The sequence below is a fragment of the Equus asinus genome, chromosome 15, assembly GCF_041296235.1.
Source record: "Equus asinus isolate D_3611 breed Donkey chromosome 15, EquAss-T2T_v2, whole genome shotgun sequence".
NCBI classification, from domain to species: Eukaryota; Metazoa; Chordata; class Mammalia; order Perissodactyla; family Equidae; genus Equus; species Equus asinus.
In genome coordinates this window covers 36,133,135-36,145,252 of record NC_091804.1, presented here as the reverse complement: position 1 = coordinate 36,145,252, position 12,118 = coordinate 36,133,135, and the positions used below count along the sequence as shown (strand labels likewise).

General features: G+C 43.7%; 1 protein-coding gene across 4 annotated transcripts in view; it reads left to right on the top strand.

The window, feature by feature from the left end:
* Positions 1 to 12,118, top strand: part of NCOA5 (nuclear receptor coactivator 5) — a 30,005-nt gene that overhangs the window by 15,705 nt on the left and 2,182 nt on the right. For 2 of the 4 annotated variants that reach the window (XM_044748136.2, XM_070486007.1), the window contains 5 exons: positions 4,972 to 5,298; positions 6,923 to 7,059; positions 8,027 to 8,153; positions 10,025 to 10,224; positions 11,566 to 11,886. In XM_044748136.2, the coding sequence (XP_044604071.1) occupies positions 4,972 to 5,298; positions 6,923 to 7,059; positions 8,027 to 8,153; positions 10,025 to 10,224; positions 11,566 to 11,886 (1,112 nt within the window). Of the gene's footprint in view, positions 1 to 4,971; positions 5,299 to 6,922; positions 7,060 to 8,026; positions 8,154 to 10,024; positions 10,225 to 11,565; positions 11,910 to 12,118 lie in introns of all 4 variants that reach the window. The other 2 variants (XM_044748138.2, XM_070486008.1) reach the window with 1 other exon arrangement.

The window sequence follows — 12,118 nt, the reverse complement described above, 5'->3', positions numbered from 1 at the left end:
CACTAACACTTAAAGAAGAGCCATCATTTCTCAGCAAGTGCTCCATCCACCAACAGAAAAGCCGGATTTGTGCTTGAGAAAATCATCAGCGTGCTTCCTAGGGAGAGGCATAGGCACTTACAAAACTTGGATCTGTGAGGTGTGATGTCTCATTGCGCCCCACATCCTACGTGTGCCTAATGGCAAAATTCTGCACAAGTCTATCATCTCCATTTCTGACAGTAGCAGGGAGCCATTATGGTGGGGGGTCAACATCACACAGCAGCCAACCATCTAGATAAGGATATTTGTGGACAGTATCTGTGATGGAACAGAAGTATGAAGAACTGATGAAGGATTCTTTTCAGGAGCAAAAAAAGGCTGGTCCTCCCAAGGAAAATATTCCAGTGAATAAAAAGGAGATACTGATGAAGAGAAGGACAGAGAGACCTTCCTCCCTGACTTTATGTACAGCCAAGGCCAAAGAACACCATCCTGAACTTGAGATTTCAGTTCTAGCCAGAGAGGTTCCGAGTTCATCAGTCTTCCAAGATAATCGTCTGTCAATTCTTACTGGGTAGGCTCTCAACTGCCTAGTGCTCTACAAACCCTGCCAGTCCCCAGGAAGAGAAGCGGTTCTACCAGAAGCACATCACTTGCCATCTGAGCCATGGTTTTTCCCTTCGCCCATCCTTCCTTTACCTCTCAAATGTTTCCAAATGATATGACTATATTTCTCTCAAGGCAAGGAGCATTTGGCATTTTTCCCCCATGCTGAATAGATGAGGAATTTGCAACAGAATTTTAGTAGTGTTTGTCACCTGCCTTCAGTTTGTGAACTACAGTGCTGAGATTTATTTAACCACTGTTCAGTTTCTTTTTAGCGTCTAGTGACCTGGTAACTGAGGGTACAGTGGTATTTGGTCTCCAGCAAAACACCTCTGCTGCCCTGGGATGATATTAGGAACCTTACTATGCTACACAAACTTGGTTCTAACGCACTTATCTGAGCTCAGCATCCCGTTCAGCAGGCTTTGTCCTTGGGGCACTCGAAATGCTCATACTGCACCACCCTTTTGTTAACTAGTTCTTGTTTTGAGAAAGATGTTGGGGCCAGCTTCAGGAGCCCTTTTGTTCTGGGGAGTTCTTTGTTTGGGTCCTAAAGTGACCCTAAAGGGGTTTTTGTTTTGTTTTTGTCTCCAGAAGAACAGCAATCTGCCATACTGCTCATCTTTTGGAGAAAGGAAAAAAGCTTTTGCCTTTTCGTTTTAAGAAATATCATCATCTCTGTCCCTACTTCCACCACTCCTTTGGTTCTTTTCCCCCTTGTGATACCCTCTTCTACGTTTTTACCCAGAAGGCAATTGAGGGGGAATTAGTAGTTTTGTTGCACATGGACTCATTGAGGGAAGGGGAGCCGCTTACCTTCTCAAACTGGAAGCATGAACCCAGACTTTGGGAATTTAGGGTTATAGTCAACATTCAGGGACGGACTCTAACAGGTAAGTAAGGTATTTCAGTGGATTCAAAAGAATGGGAACCAAATATGGCATTTATAATCATCCTAAGGCTGTGAATGAAATGCTGTGACATGGTGTTTTTATCCACATCTCCACGCCCATTTCCACCAGCCCGAGGCTTTGTGTGTGGTCTGTGGTCTGTCAGGTTCATGATCTCTCTCAGCCCTGACTGCCAAGAACACTTGAAATCTGATTCTACCTCTAATGACTTTTTCTAACTGCTCCCCAAGGCAGGTTTATCTGCTGATCATTAATCCAGAAGTACTTGCAGTTGTCCCTTCCCATTCGCTCCTGAGTGTTTGCCCACGTTATACACAATATCAGATGTTACACATGTTAGGAGGATTACTTGACATAAAAGTTGAAGTAAGAACCTTGGTTAGTCTGCGCTTTATTCTAATAGAAAAATGTTTAGCTGTCCTCATTTAGATTCCCTGGTCTCCCATATGTTTGCTCTCACAAATCAGGAGTACTTGTAACCCTAAAATACATGACAAGGACTTTTTTGTTTGTTTTATGTTTTTTGGTGAGGAAGACTGGCCCTGAGCTAACGTCTGTTGCCAGTCTCCCTCTTTTTTTCCCCCTCCCCAAAGCCCCAGTACATAGTTGTATATCCTAGTTGTAAGTCCTTCTATTTCTTCTCTGTGAGACACCACCACAGCCTGGCTTTATGAGCAGTGTAGGTCTGCACCCAGGATCTGAACTGGTGAACCCCAGGCCACCAAAGTGGAGCGTGTGAACTTGGCCAGTTGGCCACAAGGCCGGCCCTGACAAGGACTTTTCATCGAAGCAAAATTGGCATTTAAATTGTTTTTGCTGTGCCCATGTGGATGAAGTAAAATTGAGGTTTTCTACCAAGCTGAGGGCATCATGATGAATGCCTAATATGTGTAATCATGGCAAATGACAGAAGTATAAACCAAACAGTGCCTGCTCTTGAAAGGCTTATAGTTTAGTTGAATAATTCAATTCATTACACATTTACTGAACTCCGTACCGTGTCCTAGGAATACAAAGCCTTCAAGAGAGCTTACTGTTTGGTAGGGAAGCCATGTAAACAAGCAATTACACAACAGTGTGATAAATGCAGTAATAAAAATATGTACAGGAGCAAGATTCATTCAGCTTGTTTATAGAGCATCTGCATGCCAGACATAAACCTACATAGTGAGTTCATAGTGGAGAGTCAGACTGACAGTCCTTGTCCTCATGGACTTGCGGTCTAGTGAGGCAGACAGACATTAAACAAGGTAGATACGTCGAATTGTGATAAATGACATAAGTAAAAACAAGTGCTATGAGAGAACGTGGCCAGGATTTAGGGGCAGAAGATAAACTTTTAAACTAACAGAATCAGGCAGCATGGGATACTTGTGCCTGAGACCTGGAAAGTGAGTATGGATCTGTTCCTGCTGCTCTAGTAGAGGCGTCAAGAAAAACTGGCTAGTTGTAGCTGGAAGACCAGTCTGGCAAGAGAGCGGCAAACTAGGGAGAGGGTGAGATGAGGTTGGAGAAGACAGGAGCCGAGACTGTGCAGCATCTTACTGGTCTTAGTAGAGATTTTGGATTGAGTTCTAAATACTATAGAAAGCCAGTGACAAGTTTTACATATTTAAAAAAGATCACTCTAGAGTAATCTGAAGAAAGATTAGGAAAGAGGCAAGAGCAGAAATGGGGAGACTAGAAGGCTCTAAAGGGAGAGATGATTGTGGGTTGGCTTTCAGTGGTCCCAATGGAGGTAAAGGAACGTGGGCAGAATGGATATCAATTTGAGGGAAAGAATGAACAGAATTTGGAAATATGATTAGAAGAGTGGATGGGGCTTTAAGGAAAGGATGACATCCGGTTTCCTGGCTTGAGCAACTGAGTAGGTGGATATGTCATTTATTGAGATGGAAAGGATTGGAGGAAGAGCATATTTGTTGGGGAAGATCAAGAGTTCAGGGCAAGTTTTTTGGAGGAGGTAACTCATAAAGCGGGTCAAACAAGAAGGCATTGCTGTAAAAAGGTAAATCCCAGATCAAGATGAGTAATAGAAACAGTAGGTGCTCTAAGAGTTGAGCAGGAGGAGAGAGCAGCAGTTACTAGGGAGATTAGAGAAGATTTCTTGGAAGACATGGGACATGAATTTGTGAGGATTGGGTGATACTTGGATTAGTGCAGGACAAATATTCCAAGTTGAAAAACCATGTGAACAGAAATATTGAGACAGGTAAGTCGTGTGAATTAAGTTAGAAGAATAGCTTAAGGAGAATTGAAGAAGTTGAATCGGGAAATGAAGGAGAGAGAATAGTTGGAAAAGGGGCTGGATTTGTTAGGGAGGGGTGCCCAGAAGCGCTATAGTCAAGCTGTGATTGGTAACAGGTGGCAATTCGGCTAGTTAATATGGTATTTATATGTGTTGAGTGAAGTGAAATCTGGAAGATTGGTTTTTGTTTTGTTTTTTGGAAACTTGTTGGTGCCAACATAGAAGTAGAGTTTGGATTGAATATATGAATCCAGTGGGAATAAAAAGGAAAAACAAACAGGATTCAAGTCACTCCCTGGGGTAGGGAAGGAAGAATCAAAGTTAACTTTGAAGAATTTAAACCTTGCTAAGTGGGAGATGATTTTGGGCAGAAGTGAAGAAGTCGAGAAGGGGACTGAGTGGGTTGAATAAGGAGTTTAATTTTAGATATGCTTCGGTTGAGTTTCCAGTAGAGGGGAACATTTCATGAAGAATATTGAATCAGAGCAGGCGAAACGTATCTGTGACTGCAAACACTTGTTTAAAAAAAAAACCTTGGCGAGAAGGAACCAGGTTCTACATAAACCTCAGATTGCGAGACCGCTACCCAGTAACTGTGTTGAGAAGTCAGAGAAACAGAGTGTTCTTGTACTTGACTGTATCGTGTTAGACTATTTCTTTTATCCCTTAATTTGATTATCCTGCTAGATATTTTAAGTGAAGTTTTCTGTACTTTAAGGATAACTCTCTTGATCACTGTTACTTTGTATGAGATTGTACCATTTGCTCTTTTTTCCTTCATGAGTCTTGCCACTATGTCTCCCCAACTTTTTCCCCCTTTTAAAATCTCTTTCAAACAAGTCTGGTGGGAGAGAATAGGTTCTAAGGGAAAGACACTTTCACTTTGAAAACTTGTTGAGATTGTGATGATAGTTTGGCATGCATAAGGAATACGGAATGATTCCCTGAAGCCTGGTAAATACTATGACCCAAGTCAGAACCTTTGGTTCTGGGTCGTACATTTTTCCTTTGATGTCCTAATCTTTTGAGATTCTAGAACCTACTAGTCTTTATTTGCTGACCAGATGGGTGACCGTCCTTAAAATTTTAGTCATGTTCTCACTGTTTGGCTCTATCTTTTAGAGAAAAACGCTTGAAAAGGGTGGGGGCTTCCTCCAATAAAGAGCTAAAGGGGTGGCTACCTTCAGTTTCTTTGTCTTAACATCTTCTTGCTGCCTCCCACAGAGATCCATATGGCTTTGGAGATGGTCGAGATACAAGACGTGATCGATCCCCAATTCGAGGAAGTCCAAGGAGAGAGCCCAGGGATGGCAGAAATGGCCGGGATGCCCGGGATAGCAGAGACATGCGAGATCCCCGAGACTTGCGGGACCACAGAGACAGCAGAGACATTCGGGATCACAGAGACAGCAGAAGTATGCGTGATGCTCGGGACATGAGAGATCTTAGAGACTTTCGTGATCTAAGAGACTCCAGGGATTTTCGAGATCACCGGGACCCCATGTATGACAGATACAGAGACATGAGAGACTCCCGAGAACCCATGTACAGGTACATATGCAGCCAGTCTGCTTGTTTTTTTGTAACAGTTCTTTTTATGTGTGTTCTGCTGAACTAATTAAGAGCTCTCTAAGGGTGGTTATGTTTCCACTGTCTATCAAATGGTAGATGTGCTGCTCAATAAATATTTGCTGAATGTGTGAATGTTTGATGAATTATGCTTCATGGATCAATCTTGGTATCTCCCTGTGGCCTATGAAAAGCAACATTGTGCAAATGGAAGAAAGATGGAGTGCAGATTATTTTGGCAATGCAAAGGCACGGGGAAGGCACACAAATGGCTAGTAAATACATGAAAAGATGCTCAACATCATTAGTCATCACAGAAATGCAAATCAAAACCACAATCAGATACCACTTCATGCCCACTAGGATGGCTGTAATAATTTATATTAAAAAACCACAACAACAGAAAATAAGAGTTGATGAGGTGTGGAGAAATTGGAACCTTCGTACATTGCTGGTGGGAATGTAAAATAGTGTGGCTGCTGTGGAAAACAGTTTGGCAGTTCCTCAGAAAGTTAAATATAGTAGGATTACTGTGACCCATCAAGTCCTCTCCAGGGTCTATACCCTAAAGAATTGGAAAGAGGGACTCAAACAGATAGTTCTATGTGAATGTGCATAGCAACATTATTCACAGTAGCCAAAAGGCAGACACAACGCAAATGTCCATCAATAGATCAATGGATAAGAAAACAAGATATATCCATACAGTGGAATATTATTCAGCCATAAAAAGGAAGGTAATTCTGACACCTGCTACAACATGGATGGACCTTGAAAACACGCGAAGTGCAATAGGCCAGATAAACACAAAAGACAAATGTAATGTGATTCCACTTATGTGAAGCATCTAGAAAAGGCAAATGCATAGAGACAAAGTAAATTAAAGGTTGCAGGATTGGGGCATGAAGAGTTACTGCTTAACAGGTACAGAGTTTCTGTTCAGACTGTTTTGTTCAGGGTGATGAAAAATTATGGTACATGGGGCCGGCCCGGTGGTGCAGCAGTGAAGTTCGCACGTTCCGCTTCTTGGCGGCCTGGGATTCACCAGTTCGGATCCTGGGTGTGGACATGGCACCGCTTGGCAAAAAGCCATGCTGTGGTAGGCGTCCCACGTATAAAGTAGAGGAAGATGGGCGTGCATGTTAGCTCAAGGCCAGTCTTCCTCAGCAAAAAGAAGAGGATTGGCAGTAGTTAGCTCAGGGCTGATCTTCCTCAAAAAGAAAAAAATTATGGTACATATATAAGGGGTTTTTTTTAGCCACAGCTTTTGAAAAGCACAGGGAAGGGGGATGGAGGGATAATGGAATGGTTCGTCAAAATTAATATCAATCATTGCTACCAGTTATTTTGCACTTACTTTATGCCAAGGACTATGCTGAGAGCTGTCTGTACATTTTCCCAGTCATTTTGCAAGGCAAGTTAACTCAGTCACAGCCTCAGAGCTGATAAGCAGTGAGTCCCAGATACAAACCTTGTTCGTCTAATCCCAAAGTCCTGTGCCTTACTGTGCTTTAGTTCGACACAGGGGACTGGGTCTTGAAGAATTCTCTATATCTGATTTTTGCAAGGTAAGTTTTAACTTTGTGCAATTTCTTTAACTTTTCAGGAGAGAAGGCTCTTATGACCGATACCTGCGAATGGATGACTATTGCAGGAGAAAGGATGACTCTTACTATGACCGTTATAGAGATAGCTTTGATGGACGAGGCCCTCCAGGCCCAGAAAGTCAGTCTCGTGCAAAAGGTAAATTAGCAGAAACAGCATATTCCTAATACTGGTAGAACACTTTACAAAAGAAGGAAGGAACCAATAACCAGTTGAAGAGGGGCTAATGACTTAGCTAAGCAGTTCGTCAGAAGAAGAAATACGAATAGCCTGTCAATGAGCTTGGAAATCATTTCTGAAATGCAAACTAGCACCTCGTCTGGGTTAGTCATCCAAAAAGAGGAAATAAATATGAAATACCAGCAATAAGAAATGAACATGAGATTGGAGCTGAAGTGCTTTCTTTTTGCCCATTGACCAAATAACTACAACTATCTGCGTTTTCTATGCAGTATGTGGGGTTTTTTGTTTTATTTATAATTTCTAACAGCATCTCTTTTTTAGATAAAGATGTGTTTTTTAAAAGCCTGGTTTTTCTCAATACATCGTTAAAGATTTTTAAATTGTTTTATACCTGGTTAAGTTGAGATAAGAACCTGATTTTTAATTTGCAATAAAACTTTGCTACCTGATTTTTTTTTCCAAAAAAAATCTAGTACCTGTCAATAGGAGTCTTAAATAGTTGTCCCAAAAATGCAAATTAGAATAATAATGAAATATGTTTTACCTATCAGGTTGACAGGAATTTTTAAAAATGACAATCCCCAGTGTTGACTAAGATGTAGAGAAATAGCACTAGGGGATCCGCCCCTGTGGAGGGGTAGATCAGTAACAGCCTTTCTAGAGGGCAATTTGGGAATATGTATCAGATGAAGCATTCAAATGACCATGCCCTTTACTCCAGCCATTCCATTTCAATGAATTTATAATACTAAAAAATACTTGTTCTGGTTATTTTTAGGGGCCAGTCTAGAAGATTAATTCAGAGAGACAGTGTGTTATGACCTTTGCCTACAAGTACTTTAGGATTCAAAATAAGGCTTGTGACTTATTTTTATAGAAAGACACAGTCCATATTTCAGTTTTCCCTGGTGGTACCTTGCAGAGCGTTTGAAACGTGAGGAACGGCGTAGAGAAGAGCTTTATCGTCAATATTTTGAGGAAATCCAGAGACGCTTTGATGCTGAGAGGCCCGTTGACTGTTCTGTGATTGTGGTCAACAAGCAGACTAAGTAAGAACCCTTTGGATATTTCTCCTGAGTAAGGAGAAGGTTCAGAAGAGAAATTCAGGCTCCCTCTTGGCAGCTCTACTCTCTGGACTTGGGATGAGTATTCTCGCATTGCTGTGCTGTGTTAGCCAGAGTTCTTTCAGTTGTGGGTGACTGAAAACCTGTTGCAAACTGGCTTGGGCCCCCAAAGGGAAATTTTTAGTTTACTTGACTGAGAAGTTCAGGCATGGCTACATCCACAGTCAGATCATGTTGTCAAGACTTGATCTCTGTTCCCTTCGTTCTTAAACAGGATTTCTACTTGAAAAGGCAGAATGGCACTGGCCCTAGACAAGTGTCTTCTTAGCTTAGCAAACCCAGTGGAAAGAGAGCCTCTTTTCTCCAGTGCTTCCCCCTAAAGTCCTGGAATTGCTTCTCATTGGCCTGACCTGGCTCACTTCCCCATCCCTGAATCCGTCCCTTTAGCCAGTGGTGCTCGGATGCCCTGCTTGGCAGGGGCCAGGTCATGGGCCCATCCCTAGAGCTAAAGGTAGGATTAGCCCTGTGGAACCATGTGGACTAAGTGGGAGAGGGATGCCTTTCCGAAGGAAAATCAAAGAAGGAATATATGCTGGTCAGGCAAAGCAGTAGATGCTCCCTTCATGGAACAACCCGGAATCCCCAGGACTTGGGGATGCATATGTCTCTGCATTTGTCAGCCAAGTACCAAGCCTTCTCCGTGAAGTGCCATGGCCTTGCAGAACTGTTAGGTGATCATGCTAGCCAATGCAGAGTTCACAGCACCGCTTTACTCCAGCTCTGTGTACAGTCTCTAAGAGGCAGAGCAGAGAAGCGGAAGAGAATACAGCAGCTTGCAGCCTTGGCAGTAGCTGTGTTCCCTTTCCCCAGGTGGTTAGTAAATAACTTCACATATTTTCTAGCAGTTTGGGGTTAAAGAGCTAATTTCAAGGCAGAGACTAGGGAAATAGGTGTTGAGACACCAAGCAGCAGGCAGAGTTCACAAGCTCTAGGCTGCCTTGTTTAGAGATAGATGCTTCTTTAACTGTAGATAGCTCTTTTTTTGACCATGATAATAGCTTATCATTTTCTGAGCACCTACTCTGTACTAGCCCAGGCTAGGTGCTTTACTTAAATTTTTTAATCTTCACAATAATCATGTTATATGTGTATTCATTCAGCAAATTTTTTGTATGTATGGCAGATGATGGCTACTACGGTTATAATGGTAAGCAAACACACACAGCCCCTTCCTCTTGTGGGGCTCACACCCTAGTTGGGTAGATGACAAAATAAAATGTATTGATGATGAGTCCTATGAGAAGAAATATGTCAAAGATCTAGTTTAGATTGGAGAGAAGGTCAAGGAAAAGACAAGGCGCTGAGCCATATTATTCCCATTTTAGCAGTAAAGAAACAGGTTTGTAAGAGGTAAAGGGATTTGCTTAAAGCATCACAACTTTGCAAGTAAATGTGTGGGCTGGTATCCCAACTTGTCTTTCTAGCATTAAAGCCCATGCTTTTCCCACTGTGTCATGCAGCCTCCCCAAAGACAGATATGTGCCACAAGTCTTGGCAGCAAGGTGGTGTGAAGAAAGGACCAGTGGACTAGAGAATCAAAAGGACCTGGGTACTAAATGCTTTGCTGCCGGCAACGTCATGTGTGACCATTCTGAGCCAGTCACAGCTATTCCAAGCCTGTGTAAAGAGAAGAAATTTCTCTAGATTCATGGAGCCTGAGGAGGGCACCAGGGTGACACTGGATGGGCTAGAGTTTGAACTTTCCATAGGATCACGCACAGCTGGCTGAGGTGCAGCAGTGCGCAGACTGGGAGTTGGTTGTGGAGTGTTCACCTTTATTCTCTTTGTTTCCACAGAGATTATGCTGAATCTGTGGGGCGGAAAGTGCGAGACCTGGGCATGGTAGTGGACTTGATCTTCCTCAACACAGAGGTGTCCCTCTCACAAGCTTTGGAGGATGTGAGCAGGGGAGGATCTCCTTTTGCTATTGTCATCACCCAGCAGCACCAGATTCACCGCTCCTGTACAGTCAACATCATGTTTGGAACTCCACAAGGTACAGAAGCCCAAGTGGATCAGAATTACAGAAGTGGTTACTAGTCCATTAATTCTCTTATGCCTTACTCAGAAGACCCAGGTTTTGGGCGCATGACTCATGAATTTCAGCTCAAATATGGTAGGGCCCTTTTATAAGTGCACTGGAGGAGACTTGCATAGTCATTTGTTCATCTGATGCTCTTCATAGATACAGTTCTGGGCCTGCTATATATATAAAACCCTATACTTAGCCCTTAGGTATATACAGTGGTATGCTAGCAAATGTTTAACCACCAGTTAGTGGGAGTGGGGAGGGTTATAGCATTTGCTGATTTCCGTGATACTCCCACCATGTCCTATTTCAAGCCATCAATATGAAGTCACTTTAGGGAGAACTGGGAAGAAATGCACACAGTCGGCTCTCGCCAGTGAGAGCACACCTCTGGCACGTACTACACTGAGTGCAATAGAGTCCTTCCTTTCACCCATCTTTCTAACGAGGGACAGAGAATACAACAGACAATTAGGAGACTCTTTGGAAGTGTGCTAGAGAAGTGGGCGGAGGGGCCGTGAGAACAAGGAGGCAGACTTGACCTCCTAGCAGCCCAGGGTAGGTTCCTTGAAATCCCTCCCTGAAGTAGCTTTTAGTACTTTGTGCCCAGAATGTTGAGACTCAGCCAACTGATGCCCTGCTCATTGTTCTTACAGCACAGACTTTTCCCTTTTCCCACCACACTCAGGATCTCTATTTGCCTGACTGGTTACACCCATAACCATAGAATACATAAGGCCGTCCAGTAGGTCGTTTGTCTCTCTGAGGAATAGTTCTCAAGATGTGTGAGGACATTTATATAAAGTTCTGAGAAGTCTTCCCACCACCCTGTAAATCATGTTGCCTGAGGGTGAGGAGAAGAGGTTATTTAGGGTCACAATATGATCTTAATCCATGACCTTTGAACTGATGGATTCAAAAATGGTAGGCCAGCTGTATCCTGAGGAGCACACTGGAAAGCCAGGCTTTCCAGAAGGGCTTTTTGGCCCCCTGCCGCCTGCCTCCCATGGTTATTCCCCACATGGTCTTTTTGAATCTGTTGGAGACGCTCATGTTTCTTTGATTTTTGCTATAAGTCTGTGATCTAGGAATTCCCCAGAGAACCAGCTCCGTACAAAGGTGTGTGTTCCCCACCAAAGAAGTGCATTCACCTGTCTTCCCAACCTTCATCTCCCTCCCCTCCCCAGGCTTTTGTCACTGAAACAGTTTTCCTGCTGGTTTGAGGTTAGGAGAGGCTTGGTGGCGTCCAGCAGGTGGGCACTTAGATCTGCCATAGGAGAAAATAACTCATGTCATTCCCTCCTACAGAGCATCGCAACATGCCCCAGGCAGACGCCATGGTGCTGGTGGCCAGAAATTATGAGCGCTACAAGAATGAGTGCCGGGAGAAGGAACGTGAGGAGATTGCCAGACAGGCAGCCAAGATGGCCGATGAAGCCATCTTACAGGAAAGGGAGCGAGGAGGCCCTGAGGAAGGAGTGCGTGGGGGGCACCCTCCAGCCATCCAAAGCCTCATCAACCTGCTGGCAGACAATAGGTACCTCACTGCCGAAGAGACTGACAAGATCATCAACTACCTGCGAGAGCGGAAGGAGCGGCTGATGAGGAGCAGCACCGACTCTCTGCCTGGTGAGCTACGTGGCAGGGCCGAGGTGAAGTTCTGACTCTGCATTTCTCTAATCCCCAGGCTCTGTTGGGAGGGTGGCAGTCCCAGGGCTCTTTGGGGTGGGTAAGGGTAATGAGCCCATCCCTTGAGTTCTCCCATGGGCCATCCATGCTGATGTAATGATAAGTTAAGATTTGGGTACTGAATTCTGATCCCTGCGGTTATTGTGGTGGGTGAACTAGTACTGCTGGCTTC